Source organism: Athene cunicularia (assembly GCF_003259725.1).
Source record: "Athene cunicularia isolate RWA chromosome 7 unlocalized genomic scaffold, athCun1 chr7_part1, whole genome shotgun sequence".
In the NCBI taxonomy this organism is placed as follows: Eukaryota; Metazoa; Chordata; class Aves; order Strigiformes; family Strigidae; genus Athene; species Athene cunicularia.
Genome location: NW_020799107.1, coordinates 14,693,591 through 14,708,737, shown reverse-complemented (window position 1 = coordinate 14,708,737; position 15,147 = coordinate 14,693,591). Strand labels below are relative to the sequence as shown.

General features: G+C 37.7%; 1 protein-coding gene across 1 annotated transcript in view; it reads right to left on the bottom strand.

Annotated features, from left to right (window-relative positions):
- The window catches only part of SP3 (Sp3 transcription factor), a 29,805-nt gene extending 17,346 nt beyond the window's left edge, over positions 1 to 12,459 (bottom strand). Inside the window, 2 exon segments of the mRNA XM_026852196.1 lie at positions 6,428 to 7,810; positions 7,813 to 12,459. Coding sequence (XP_026707997.1) covers positions 6,428 to 7,810; positions 7,813 to 7,915 — 1,486 coding nt within the window. The 5' untranslated portion in view covers positions 7,916 to 12,459.
- Positions 12,460 to 15,147: the final 2,688 nt, after the last annotated feature.

Below are 15,147 nucleotides of genomic sequence, written 5' to 3'. Positions count from 1 at the left end.
GTAAGTCAGGAAGATGTAGAAACAGCTACTGAAATAAACACTTAATAAATCAACAGAGTAGGATAATTTTCATTCAATAATTTTAAGAGAAGGCTGAAGAGCTCTCTGCAGTTTTAATGCTGCAAGCTTTTGACCATGTGAATGCTCTAGTGGTTTAGAAAAAAGCTAGCACTGTGATAATACTGATAAAGGGTAAGCAAAGACTCAAAGAAGTAGGGAAAGAATTAAGACCAGTCAAAATGGGATTATGGGAACAATTAGATCCAAAAGTTTGGGTTTTTCTAAAATCAGTGATGACACCATTGCTGATATAAAATACTTGAGAGTTCTGCACAGCAAGTGACTTATTAGGATACAGTAAACCATTCTGGTTAAGAAAAATAAAGTACAAAACATATGTGGAATACATAGAATAAAAACTGGCATGAAATTTAAGTAGTATCTCTGTATGACAAATGAGGACATGCCACTGACAATTTGTATTTTCCCCCTTTTGTCCTTAAAAAAATTAGTACCTTTTGAAAAATCGGGTCTTCTACAAGCAGTGAAAGACAACCCATCTACAACCCAGCGTTATCTTCAAGAGAGCAATCACAACTAGGATCCTGGTGAGCATTCCTGGCATTATGAAAATACTGCTGTTGTCCTTGGTAAAAAGTTCAGATGCTTTTTATGAGCCAGATGCACTGATGAGTTCTCTTGAGAGATTAGAACCAAAGAATCTGCCAGAAGGTTCAAAAGGCAAGAAAATTGCACAGAATCTGAAACAATGGGCCTAAAGTGCTGAGGCTGCAAAAAGACAGAAAATGAGTTTCCAGCCTTCTTTTTAAGTTGAAGCAGTACTGGAAATAAAACCCCTTGCTTCTTTCACTTCATGGATACTTGCCATACATCCCCACAGCTGTAAGAGTTCTTTTGCTTTAGGAGTATCTTGTAAGAAGGATATTTGAAAAATGAAAAAAAGGAACGAGTACCTTAAACGGGGTAATACATTCTTTTGTGAACATCCTGAGGATATCTGAGCCTAAGATAACTCAGGTTAACCTCCTTAACCTTGAGAATCTACGTTGCATCACCAGACACTCAGCATACATGACAGAATATTCACTTACAAGTAACATACATACAACAAAGCTTCACCTCACCACCATGGGCTGTAAGAAAATGAATTAGACTGAGCTTTTTTACAAAGAAAAGCACATGAAGTACAGACACAGAGGAATGATCCAACAATTCAATCTTTTCTAGAATTTGAAGAAAAAATGCAATTCTATTCCACAGCAGTAGATACTGCATTAAAAAAACATCAGACTAAAGTTATGCAAACTTTCTCATGCTTGACGTGAGATCATCTACTAACACTGTCGTAAGCAAGATTGTGAAAATACAAGCTCGATAGTCTAATTCTTTCACAATTTATTAATTTCCTTTGAAAATGATGAGAAAATAAGGAATGTAATTTAAGCATGCTGAAAGCAAACTATTTACACAAGATTGGTACATAAATAGCTCTAATTCCTGCACTGACTTAAATTTTATCAGTTTCCAATTTAATTTTTCACATCAAAAATAAAACAGTGAGGGAGTTGGCTTTAACTATTTTGATTTTACAACGTGCAAACTAAATGCCTCAAATGTAAATGAGATAGCCCAAAACAGATGTTGTCAGATGAAAATATTTACTTAACATCATTGCTTCAGTTTACTTCATGCATTTCATAAGACTTGTTTAATAATCAGATTCAATTTCATAACAACATTGTGCCCTTCTCTCAAAAGCTTGGTATAAAGAATGCCTTAGAAGGAGAAACTGCACAACTGTAAGTAAAATTAATAAAGTTAAAAACTGGAATGTAAAGAGAGAAAAAACTAAGTTGTGTAATACTGAAAACCAACCAAAACTTTTTATAAAGTTCTAGATGCAGAAGAAAGCTAAGTTTTAAGTAGCATTCTGCACTACTTCACCAGAAGCATTAAAACACTGAAACAATCATCCCTACAAGTAAAACTGTAAATACTCCATTTTTAATTTTTTTTGTTTAGGGGTTTAGACTGTTTTACCTCATAGATGTTAGACCAAAGCCTCACAAGATACCAGCAGATGAAAGATGAATTGTCACTTAGGCAACTATTTACCTTGAAAATTGTCAGCCAATTTTTGGCCAAATTTAGAATAGCTGAATTATTTCAGCATGACAGAGACTTCAGGTTCTGGCTGGAATGGAATGAAGTCCCCACCACAAATAGCCAACCACCCCCACTCTATCGACTGGTGTAAGTTGATCAACAGGCATGACTGTAAGCTTCAGTGGCAGTAGGCAGATGAGTCCATTAAGTAGCTGTGTATACTCCCGCAGAGGAGGAGCTGGGAAGAAAGATGTAGAAATGAAGACCTCAGTTTTGCAGTGATATTTTGAGTGAACTCTTGAAAGGAATCCCTTTGACTTCTTTCTAGCTGTAGAACAACCTGAAAAACTGTTTGCAGGCTTTTTTTTTATTTTTAAATAAATGAATCTTCCAGCTGAGTATGTTTGGGTTGGTAAAATACTTTCTTTCAGGTCACTCGCTAGTTTCTTCAGATGCTACTAGAACAGTCAAGACAAGTATCAAAAAAATGCATCCAGCATCTTATAAAGAGTTAAGCAACCTAGATAAGACCTGGTAAAACTGCCTTTTTTCAGGAAATGACCACTCCAAAACATTAATTCAGTATATTAATAAATTAGCTGAGACACTATTACAATTAGATTTTAAGTGACACTGTTAAGCCTTCTTTCTCTGGACAATGGCTTTAGGGAAAAAAAAAATTAAATCCAGTAACTTAAAAATTCTTTCAAACTGACAAAACTTACAGGATTAGAAACATGAAAATCAAGTTGGTACATTTCAGTAGCCTGTGTTTTTCCAAAAGGAATGCTACTTGATATGAAGTGTTTGAAGAAATCTATAAACATGCTAATAAAAATAAAATACTTTTCTTGAACAGGTGTAGGTTGCTAAAGAGTAATGTGAAATGTGCAAATAACGTCTCTTTCTGTTACACACAACGCAGTATTTTATTATAAACTGCCAACAAAAAGAGTAGCTAATAGAGAGCTTTCGCAGCTTTAACTTCTTAAGACCAGAAGACTGAAGCCAGAACACAGGTGAGAAAGATCTCTCTTTGCCAGTATTTAACACATAGATACTATCTGATGCAGCTTTTTGTTTTGAAAAGCAATGCTGAAGAAAGTTTCCCTTCCCAATACCCTTCCCTTCTCCAATGCAAGACAACATCAAACACAATGAGGAGAAATACGAGCTCTAACAAATATTCGAAGACAAAACAGGCTCAGCCAAGACTTTTTTAGAATAAATTCAGTGCAATGGAAGCCTCTGTGTATGTACACCTGGTAAAGTGGACATTTTGGTAGAAGCACCATTTACTGGACAAGACCTATTAGCTTTGTATTAGGGTTGTGATGACTTTCCATTATGTAAACAAAATGCTGGACCTAGGTAGAGACATTTGTTCCTCTTATGCACTCATGAGAACAGTAAAGATGTCCTCTGTTGCTTACCTGGGAAGCGAGGCTTGGAAGGACACCTCTCACACAATGGGCTGTAGCTACCAAAATTTAAAACCTAATCTAGAGTTTTCCATAGCTACACCAATAACAGGAGCAATCTATGTTATATGATCTTCAGATAATTACCAACCACCTGTGCCCCAAGACCAGGAATATGTTCTTTTTATTTTTGCCTCAGGTAGAAAACTTTTGCTAAATGAGAACAGAAAATACAGTCCAACTGTATTTGTTATGCAAGGAAGCGTATTATCCAGGCTGGAGGAAGAAAATAAAAGGAAACGCTTCTTATCTTGTTTCAAAGCTTGTTGGTAGTTTGCAGAAAAGAGAAATCAAGTAGCCTCTCACCCTTTAGCTTTAACTTCTCTCATTCTGCTATCCCTTCTACATACTTTTTCAGTTTAAAACTGAACCATTTTTTTCCTCATTTGCAGATCAGAAGAGCAATATATTTCTGACTGCAGTTTTTTTTTTAATAATTTCATTATCTGCTTTTAATTGCATATTCATTCTTCAACCTGAAGAAAGGGTGCCATAACATATTGTAACACTGCTGAAAAAGATTATCTCCGACAACTTCAATACAGACAAAATACCAGATGCATATGGAAAAGACACTGAAGGTCAATCAAGATAATTCAGTCTGATGCTAGTAGTTAGAAACAGTTTCACATTGATCATTACTTTGCAAAAGTGAGTTTCTTGTAACATAAAGGAGGGACCAATTAAATTCTCCCCAAATTTAGGGGATGGCAGTTTTAATACCTTCCAGTCCATTTACTATTCCTAGACAAGTAGGAAAAATGTCACTATAAATCTCCACCCTATCTCCAATATAACCAGGTGTTTATAGCTATTCATTTCAGGCAATAGTTTCTGCTATTCATCTACTGCTTCTGCCTATTTAATCACATTTCATATATCCCATTTACTCTCTTCCCTTCCCATGTGGAATTTCTCACAGGAAAATACAGTTAAGGAATTCTTGATGGAACTCCCTTGCATTTTATTATGAACCACCATTAAAACACTCTCAAGGACTGACAATAGAAAAACAAATACACGCAACAGGCTCAACTTCTTTTTTATGCATCTTTTCTTTTGGTTCCTCTTTCCTTTTCATCTTTCTTCTCAAGTTTCTGCTATGTTATTCCACAAGCAATAACATTAGCAACATGATCCTATACCAAATATAAATCTCAGAAATGAAGAAGTTCTTATCCTCCTTATATTTCATATTAACCACAGGGTCCTTTTTCCAAGAGTTAGTTTCTGACATCTGAGTTTAGCTATACTACTGTGCACAATACATCCTTTTTGTGACTGATATCTATACCCCATGTCCTCATACGTAACCAGGTGTGATGGAGACAAGCCAAGACTTTCGGTGGTCACTGGAAATAGAAAATTTAAGAATCAAGATTACCCAACATAGCAAATGCTGTGACCAACACACTCATCTGTTTGGTGCTGTTGCTTACAAGTCAACGAAGACCAGACTTATCTAGGTCTGAGTAACTTTGCCTTGATCAGTCCGTAATATAGAAGTCACTTCCAAAACAAAACAGGCTAAAAAAAAAATTAAAATCCCAGCTTATTATTTTTAATTGAGATTTTTAGATTCCAAAGGGAAATCAAGCTTCCTGAAACAGAATATACCAGTCATATCAATATCTATATAGGTATTATCCTCAGTAGGCTTTTGAAACAATCCCAATTCAGCAGCTCCTCCAGGCATTTTACACTTAACATTGCTTTCTTCTCACATGCTTAAATAAGCATACAATACAAAACATTCATGTTTTACTTAAACATTTATGCTTCAGCATCTTAATGAACCAAAGGCTTGGATCACATGATTATACTAAAAGAGTGATTCCCAAGCTACTTTATGCAACAGTTCCCTCCCAGATTACCTCTACTGCTTACTCTGCTCCTCATAACTAGCCAGGGTACAACCCCTCAATGATGAGATTAAATAGCTTCTGGTACAGCAAAGTATGTTGAACCTCAATCATCTCTTTCTTTTAGGTAGCTATGCCTGAAAAATCAGAATGCACTGTATCAAATTTACCAAAAATAAACAGGCATGTTTACTTTATCTCACATTAAGAAACACCTATTTTAAGAAAACAACCTCTTTTCTCTGCTTACAGGGATAAAACACACTGTGAAATTTATCATTAACAATTATACATTCTGAAAGATAATGCAAATAAGTAGTACTGGAAATTCACATATGTTCTTATGCACAACCTCCATTTTGATATTTACATGCTTGTTTCACTTCTGCTTACATGAGTTTTGTACATTGTAGTTACACTGATATTAAATCAGCAGGAAACTAATTTAACAAAACAGTGGATAAATAACAGCACCTTAGGGGGTCTGAAAATTCCTAGGAGAAAAAAAAAAAAACATATATCAACAGAAATACTTGGATTTTCCATGAAAACGTCATCTATTCAGGACTGGGAAGAATGGGGTATGCTAATGATATTGCTGCCTTAGAAGAGTGGTAGTTGATAGTCAGATTTGCCCCCCTCTCAATTCAGTATGCAGATCTTCTGGGTGGTAAGACTTAGAAGCACCGATAAACATTGTAGTAGAAGTGCTTTTAACTAATATTGACCAGTTGTGAGTTACAGGAGCTTATACCAAAAGAAGTGAGGTGGGACTATACTCCACCAATACTGCAGTTTCCAATGGAGAGTAGTTTCAAATAAAATCTATCATCACTGTTTAATCCACTGTATTTTGTAGGCTTCTGCAGCAAGACAATAATGTTATGATTATCACCATTTAAACCAACCACATGCAATAATAAAACCAATTTTCTGCAAAAAGAGTAAAATAAATACCTGCAGGACTGCCAGCATTTTCTCCTTGATGCAGCTGAATACCAGCAGAATCTATAGAGTTTACTGTAACTGTCTGTAGATTTGGCAATTGAGCAGTGCTTAGACTAACTGGAGTTGACGTCAACGCCCCACCTGCTGCAACTTGACCAAGAGTGAGAGTCTGCACAGGGGTTAGAGTTATTTGTTGACCAGGTGCATTCTGAATTTGCAAGTTCTGCAAGTTCTGAACTCCTTGCACTTGAAATGTCTGCCAGGTTATCTGCCCAGAAGGGGTCACTGTTTGTGCCTGAATTAAAAAAGTTCCAGGATTCAGCTGCAGTTGAAGATTTTGAAGAGCCTGTTGAGATATACTTTGACTTGCTTGCACACCATGGATTGTCTGTTGCGCAATACCTTGTACAATCTGGGCTTGACTGGTTGGCTGCTGAGACTCTTGAAGCTGTATGTGTTGTACAATTGGCTGTGCTGTGGAGACCTGAATATTCTGAGCCTGCGTGTCATCAGAGACTGATGTCTGGATGTAATTTCCCTGAAGATCAGAACTATGAACTTGACCACTAGTTGTGGTCAAGTTGTTTGCATTTTGTTCCAATATACTTGAACTGTCTATGGTAACGGGCAATTGCGATGAAGATGATGTTGGCACAAATAAGTCATTATCAGTGGCGGTTTCTGTAATTTCCGGAGAAACTTGCTCACCAGTCCTTTCAGAAGTATCTGAACTATCCATGGCCTGTCCAGTATTTATCAAGTGCCCATCTGCATTAATGCCAGCTGTCATGGTTTGAGAACCACTGCCAAGTCCCAGAGAATCTAGATCAACACTATTGATGGGTACAAAAGTAATATTCCCTGGCAGTCCAAGAGGAACGTTAGCAACTACTTGTGCTTGGCCAGGAAAAGACGAACCACCAATTGCAACTCCCTGAACCTGGACTTGACCAGACTGCGATAAGATATTCTGAATATTAGCTGAAGGTGTTCCAGAGGCAATGATGGTTTGATTAGAGCCAGGAATGATCTGAATTTGACCAGTTTCTTGATTTATACTGCTATTATCAGAAGAGGCTGCAAAGCCAAGTTGAACCTGCTGACCATCCGCTGTCTGGATCTGGGGTATTACTTGGTATTGTACGTTAGACACTGTACCATTCGACGAATCTGATCCTGGTGCAACAGAAAAGATTTGTTGATTTTGCAAACTCTGAATAGGAAGGACATACTGCCCACTTGAAGTTACTGTGGCAGCACCTGGAATCTGTACTATATTACCAGCTTCATCCTTTATAGTGGCAGGAGCTGCAGACAAGACCTCCCATCTATTTGGAGTTCCTGTTAATTGCACAGAAGCCAAATCCCCTGTCTGAATAAAAAAAAGAAAGAAAAGACAAAATTAAAAAAAGAGACTTACAAGCTATATGCTAGAATAGTCATGCAATTTAACACTAGAGATTGATACACTACTGGAAAACATGCAGTGCAGCCCATATGAACCACAGCGACTGGATTAGAACTATGAAATACAGATTTTGTACTGAGCTAATGCCTAAGTCAGGGTAACCAACCTGTGGGTTGTGAGCTGCATGTTGCTCACGAGCAGGTCAAATGCAGCTCCTGTGTCATGGCTACATCAGGTGACCAGCAGCAGGGTTATTCTGGTGTGGGGGCTGCTGGGTAATCCAAATCCCTGGCTGTGGGAAGAAGGGAGCTGGCAGGGGCTGCTGGAGCTGTCATCACCAGGTTACCCTGGGACTCAGCCACACTCTTTATCTAGCCTGGCACCTATCACACTGAAGTGGAGGAATTGCCACGAAGCCAGCGTCGCCTGTATCTCCTGGATCTCCACTGCCTTTTGACTCTGCATTATACACGGTATATATGTGCATGTTGTGACTCTCAGCAGTACAGAGAGTGTTAGGATGACAACTAATGGGCCAATGGAAAGACTGGACAGCCTCAGTTTAAGTTACACATAATACAAAGTCCTAATATTTATAAGCTTGCATGAGTTACTGTTTCACTAGGGAAGAAGGCCTCTAAACTAAGGACTTTTACACTGAAATCACATTTGGATTAGTCATACATATCCGTTAGGGGGAAAAAAAAAAAAAAGTCTATCTTCATTAAGTTGGAACAATAGAAAAGGTCAATGTTTCAGAACAGCCCCCTGGATGGTTAAAGATTAAAGAACCTAATGTAGTATGCTTTTGTTTCTTATTCAGTAAAGAAAAGGTAAATTGCACTTACCTTTCTTTACCAAAGCAAGCTTTTTCAGAATAGAGTATTAAGAATTAGATTTAACAACCTTCAATGCTTAGCACAAATTTGTGTAGTCAACCAACTTGGTATTGTAAATAACCATCAAACTAAAAAGATGTAGTTAAATTTCTCCTTATTTTACAGCACTACAGTAAACCAATGGAATAACAATATTTAGCAACAAGTAACTTGTCTTACAACTCATTCAGCTGTGGAACAAATTTTGTTTCTTTGGCAGACTCCACAGGACATAGAAAGAAAAGCTCTAGTTTGCTGTTCTGCACTGGTCCTGTGGCTGCTCCTGGTAGGGAAGTTACCAAAGCATATCGCAGCTTCCTTCTGATGCTGTGTTCTGATTTCCTTTAGAATAAACCCTGGATATGCAAAATACAGCACACAGCTTACTCCTCTCTAACATGGCATTGAGACTTAGCCAGCCTGAATGAATCCTGTGACATGCATCTGAGTGAATTTAGTCCACAGTGTAGGCTGGGACTTTGCTAGTTTCACTTTCTTATCCTATTCCAAGCTACAACACTAAAATGTTTACATGCACAAGAAAAATACTCTATTTAAGTCTGAGTACTTACGAAAAAAATAGTTTTACTGTGCTTGGCAAGCTTCATTTCCAAAAGAAAACACACATCTTGGTTCTAAATTTATCTCAAGAGTTGTACAGATAATAATAGCGAACAAAAAAAGAATGCTCGCCTTCATCTGCCCTCAAAGATATATAATCTTTCAGGTAGTTTATTAGTAAATAGATACAGCACCACCAGAACAAAACTAATTTTATGGCCTTAATGCTTCAAGGATGAGAAAGAGAAAATGGAGTAATGGTAATTCCATTGTATTACTTTCATTTCCTCTTATACTGATTAGCCTTTCACTTAAAGTACATATTTAAATCCTTAGTCTTTCAAGCTTATGATTCATGACATTAGAAAAAATTATGCAATATTCCATATCCCATCCTCTTATCTAGAAAAAGGCAAAAAATTCCATTTTCATGTGCTACCACATTAGCTTTATAGTCTTGTGTTTAATATTGTTTACACATAGGTACTGTTTGCTGAAATTCTGCTAAGAAAGTTCGTAACTACTCAATTTACTAGTATATAAATACTTACTAACTGAAGGTTTTATAAAGTATCAAAAGACCTATAAAAGTCACAGGTAAACATCATTCAGAAAAATACCAAAAGCAAGAATATGTTTGCTATATATTTAATGTATGTCATTATAAAATAAATAATGAAGTGTGCTGATAGTATCTGTTAGAACAAGAGAGAAAGAAAAAGTAATGAGAACCACTACCAGTCTGATATAATTTCTCACTGATTTAAGACTATGTACAAGGAGATGTTGAATGTTCAGGCTATACCTCAACTGACCTAATATACAATAGTATGTCTATGTCTACTCATAAGCAATACATAAGTATCCTCCACAGAAATCGTTCAGAGGGAACCTGTCTCCTTCATGATATGGGAGTGACCTACATTATTCTCCTCCCCAAACATATGTTGATTTCTGTATCACCATTCAATGGCCTTTGCCCTTTACATGTTGGGAACACATCTCTCCTCACCTTTTCATAATCTAGCAAAATCTTCCCTCAAATCCTGCTCTGTAGGGGTTTTAGCTCCATAGAGCCGCTCTTTTAGTAGATGCACTTGTCAGTCCACGGAGAAGTTAATGCACATAGATCTGAAGCTATTGCTGCACATAGTACATGAAATGCCTGTTATTCACATGTTTCTGCCGCAGCTGGCTCTATCAGACACTACCAGATGAATCATGAGGAGGGAGGGGCAAAAAGAGGGTGAGGCTTTCAAGAACCTATCTGGCAGCTATCAAAACTACTCATATTAAAGCATGAAAAAAGCCTGTATGGTAAAGAGAATTTGAGGATGATCTCTAACCTCAGCTGGTCACCAACCTGTCATAACAAGCCTGACTGCTATATCCATTCTCAAAGTCTGCTGAGCTAGTAAGGCATTTCTTGGACTTCTTTTCCTGCGAAAAAGAGTAGTAACCTTTCACTGTATCCTCAAGCAATTAAGCATTGTTGTAGTAACGCAAAGTTCTACCAATGATGTATGAGCAGCAATATCTACAGCCCACTCACTTACTGATCTAACAGGCCAAAGTTTGTTTGCTTTCAGTCATCCATGAAAAATACTTAGAAGGTACAGATAAAGAAACAGTTCTTTTCCTTATCAACCGATACTCAGGCTGCAGTTATTTGGAAGCTGCTCCTTTAAAAGAAGGCTGGACAGTTGCAATCCAAAGGCTCTGTGTCAAGAGAAAGGGACAAAGATCTGAGGAAAGTTCAGCATTAGCAGTACTCAGCCAAGGAGGAGAGAACAGGAAGCAACGGGGAGTTCACTGGAAGCAGGATCAGGAAACAAGAGAAAGAGACAGGAACAGAGCAAAGAGTAGCTGGCACAAAGCATGGGAAGCATTAAAATCAAATTATAACATCCACCTGAAGAACGGTTAAGTACCACCAAGGAGTGGAAGCAACAGCTGCTGTTCAGCCTATCTTTTGATTCTTTAAGCAACCTCCTCTAATTTCCAGCAGGTAAAATAAAGGGATCTCTCTGAGTCAGTATTTTCATCCCTGAAGAATAATAAATAAAAACCTAGTAATTGTCTTCTTCAATTTGTTTAGAGAAAATTAAAGCAACATTGAGTCAAATGTGGAAGGAGGTAAGAGAAACACATACAGAAGGTAAAATACCTTTAAAAAGTGAGCTAAACCATGTTGCAGGATGGGGCTTGGGTTTTAAAGAAAACCCACATCCTTCACCAAAGTAAAATTGGAAAGGGGAAACACCCCTGTAAGAGCTGGTGTATGTTGTAGGCACCTGCATTTCAACATGTCAAATGTGATCAACTGGACACATGCCATTAGCCATCAGTATTTTGTTGCTAAAGAACTACCAAACATTTATCTGTGCCGGTCTATTTGTGGACTGCTTTTTGCTGCACTTTTCAGAAAGTCACTTTTGCCCCATTTAGTCCTGGAGCAAAAGCATCAGCAAAACAAGCAGAGGTGGACAGATAATGAGTCACGAGCTCCTAAACATTTAAAAAATCACATACCTAATGAAGAAGATTGGCCACTGCCTCATCCAAATTGTTGTTTTATGAAAGAGTTAGGGCTCTAATGCATGAGTTTAATACCATGTGTTTACCAAGCTACAGTAAACTATCTGTACATTCTTAGGTCATTACAAATACAAGATAAAATGCACTTGCTTCAACTCTTTCATTAAGGTATGAGCTAATACATTCTATCTTGTATTTGCCATAGGTTAAAAACACATTCAACATCAGTCACTGTGGTTCAGCTGACACAAAGCTGCTTGTTAAGGCAAATTAATTCTGTTGCATGTTTCAGCCCTCTGCCAATGAAGCCACTCAATTCAAAGAAATACATTTGCCCAAATCAAACATTTTGAGAATCAAACAATGTTTCAGGGAAAATGTATTATCTGGGCTGCTTAAAATGTGACTTTAAAAGATAATTCCAATCTGGTGAAACGTATCTAACACTTAATTGTAAGGAACATCTAAATCTTTTTGCTTGAGATGAACAACTGGATCCAGAACTTGAACAGCTTAGTTTAGATCAGCAGAAATTCAGAATTTGTCTAAATTAAGACAATAAAATGTCCCTAACATTAGCAGAAACAAAAAAGCTGCTGCATTGACAAATGAGATACAGCAACAAGGAGGCATTTTTAACTAGATTGTATGTCACTTCATTTGTTAATTATTAATCTATATATATGTATTAATCTCCATATAACTGCATGCCAAACTAGAATTTTGCATAGAAGTTTGTGTGAAATGGTTCATTTCCCTCATGCCTTCAACTTGGGTGCTGAAGGCTCTACCCAATCATGAAGAAGATCGAGACAGAGGACCTTGGACTAGTCAGCCTCACTCTGATTTTGGGGAAGGCAGTGCAGCAAATAACCTTGGAAAACAAAAAAATCCCACCAACCACCCCCTCCCCCCCAAACACTAAAATAACCTTCAAATAACCTTGGAGGGGTGGGAAGAGAAGGTGATCAGAAGTAGTCAGTCAGGGGAAATGATGCTTTATTAAGTAACCTGACAACCTTCTGTGATGAGACAACTGACTGGTAGATGGGGTTAGGCAGGGGACATTATTTATCACTACTTCAGTCAGGCTTTTGACTCTGTTCCCCATAACATAAGAAAAAAAACTTTTTTTTTTTTTACCATAAGGGTGATCAAACCCTGGAACAGGCTGTGGAGTGTCCATCCTCGGAGATAATCAAAACCCACAGAACACAGTCCTGAACAACCTGCTCTCGTTGATTGTGTTTTGAGCAAGGAGGTTGGACCAGAGAATCTCCAGAGATCCTTACCAGCTTCAACTGTTTTATGAATTAACACATGTCTTACTAACGTTTCAATATCAGAGAGAATTTTTTGTTTTATGCTGTTTTTAAATATGGAAATGTTTTAAACCATGTATTTTCTTACTTTCTCTAAAACTGTGAAGAGAAATAAAAAAACATTTTTAAGAACATCCTTAAAGCACCTGTAAAAGAACTTCTACACTTGGTTCTGATCCAACACTAGGAAGCCATAATTGGAATGTGAAAATCAAAGAACATTTTAAAACATGAGCTTCTGGACAGCATCAGGGGAAACATACTGTTAGGCACTATATTCTACCTGAAACTTCTCTGTTTTGTAAAATTAACTAACAGAGAGAAGCAAGACAACCGCAGGCTGACTTTTCCATGGTGGCTAAACACTTTCTGGTACCTCTGTTCACATCCAGAAACTTTGCATCAGGAACCTATAGTATCACCCATAAAGGAGAAGATGGATGTCAGAATCAATTTGAGCTTCCTCAAAACCATCATACAGGCCAGAGAACTGAGAAGTACGGGTAACTGACACATGGGATTTACCCATCTTTTTGTCTAGTGGAAAACATGAAATTTAAAATGCCTTCATATTTCTCTAACCTATCAGCACTATTTCCACCTAAACTGATCTTAAGCTAGTTGCATCTCAGATGGTTAATGTTCTGAGGCATAAACTGGAATTCCAGATTTTCAATAAGTTCTGTGAAGCACTGATACTCAATTCTAAAGCTCGAGGTATGCCAAAAGCAGTCTTAAAACACTCCAACCTTTATTTGTAAAAGATACAAACAAATGCTTTGAGCACAGCAGAGAAATGATACTCATCTTCCCCACACTGCTAATAATTAATCTCTCCAAATGTTTTCCACATATTGTTGGTAAGCAACAACACAAATAAATCATACCCCCCGCCTTTTTTCTTTTTTTTTTTTCCTTTTTTTTTTTTTTAAGGCTAAAGAATCAGTGCAGCCTGCAGTACACTAGATGCAGCTACATACCACAACTGGGGCAGTCATCTCTGACAGCTCCCATTCTTTTGTGGCTGTGAGAACCAACAGTTTTCTCAGCCAGCCTGCTACTTTTCTCAATTCACCCACTCTCCAGTCCTTGAACCCCATGCTCCCATCAGTCTTGCACTGTATCCTCACCTATCCCAGTTATGCCCAGCACAACCATAAGAACGGCCCTTGGGAGCATGACAGTTCAACAGCATGTCCTTAGCTTTGCACTGCAATGAAGTAAAAGAACGTAAACAACTGGTTATCATTTCAACTTCGTAGCTTCTTAAACACTCATCTCACCATACAACTGATCATCAACAGTTTGTTGGACCTAAATTATAGAATCTGTTCCCTCTTTTGTTTTCTCCATGCAGGACTCTGCCACCTCTGCTTTGCTTCTCCTTTTCACCTAATGCCAAAATCTTTCCAGATGTTTAAACTGGAATGAAACTAGAGCATTTATAACTGAACAAAACAGAATCCTAAATATGAAAGTTTAAAGTAGAATTATTAGCCAACGATAAACAGTGAAAAAGCAAGACCCAAACTAAAACCTCTCAGATTTAACATTCCCAAGAGGGGGAAAAGACATCCACAGAGGTCAAAAGATATGAGCTGTCACTCTAGGTCAGGCAGCAGCGCATACCATCTCAGCAAGGCTTTCACACATACCAGCAGGCAGCTATATTCGAGGGGAAGTTTCCATGGCAAGCATTTGAACCAACCATGGATGCAGTAGTGTAGCAACTGAGGAAAAGATTCTCAGGTAAGCAAGCCACAAACTCAAGGCCATCTACATTAAAACCAAACACCAGCAGGCAAAACACAGAGCACTGGTGTTGGATGATTGTAGGCAGAATAAATCATGGTGTCAAAGCCTAAACTGAAAGACTGCAGACTCCATCAACGAAAAAATACAACATCAGCAGTAATGCCTGCTAGTATTCTGTCATCCAAAAGTAAATATAGCTCTAACCACAATCCTGGGCCAAGCTTGTGGACTAGAGACAGCCTGCCCAGTTCACTGACAGGATGGAAG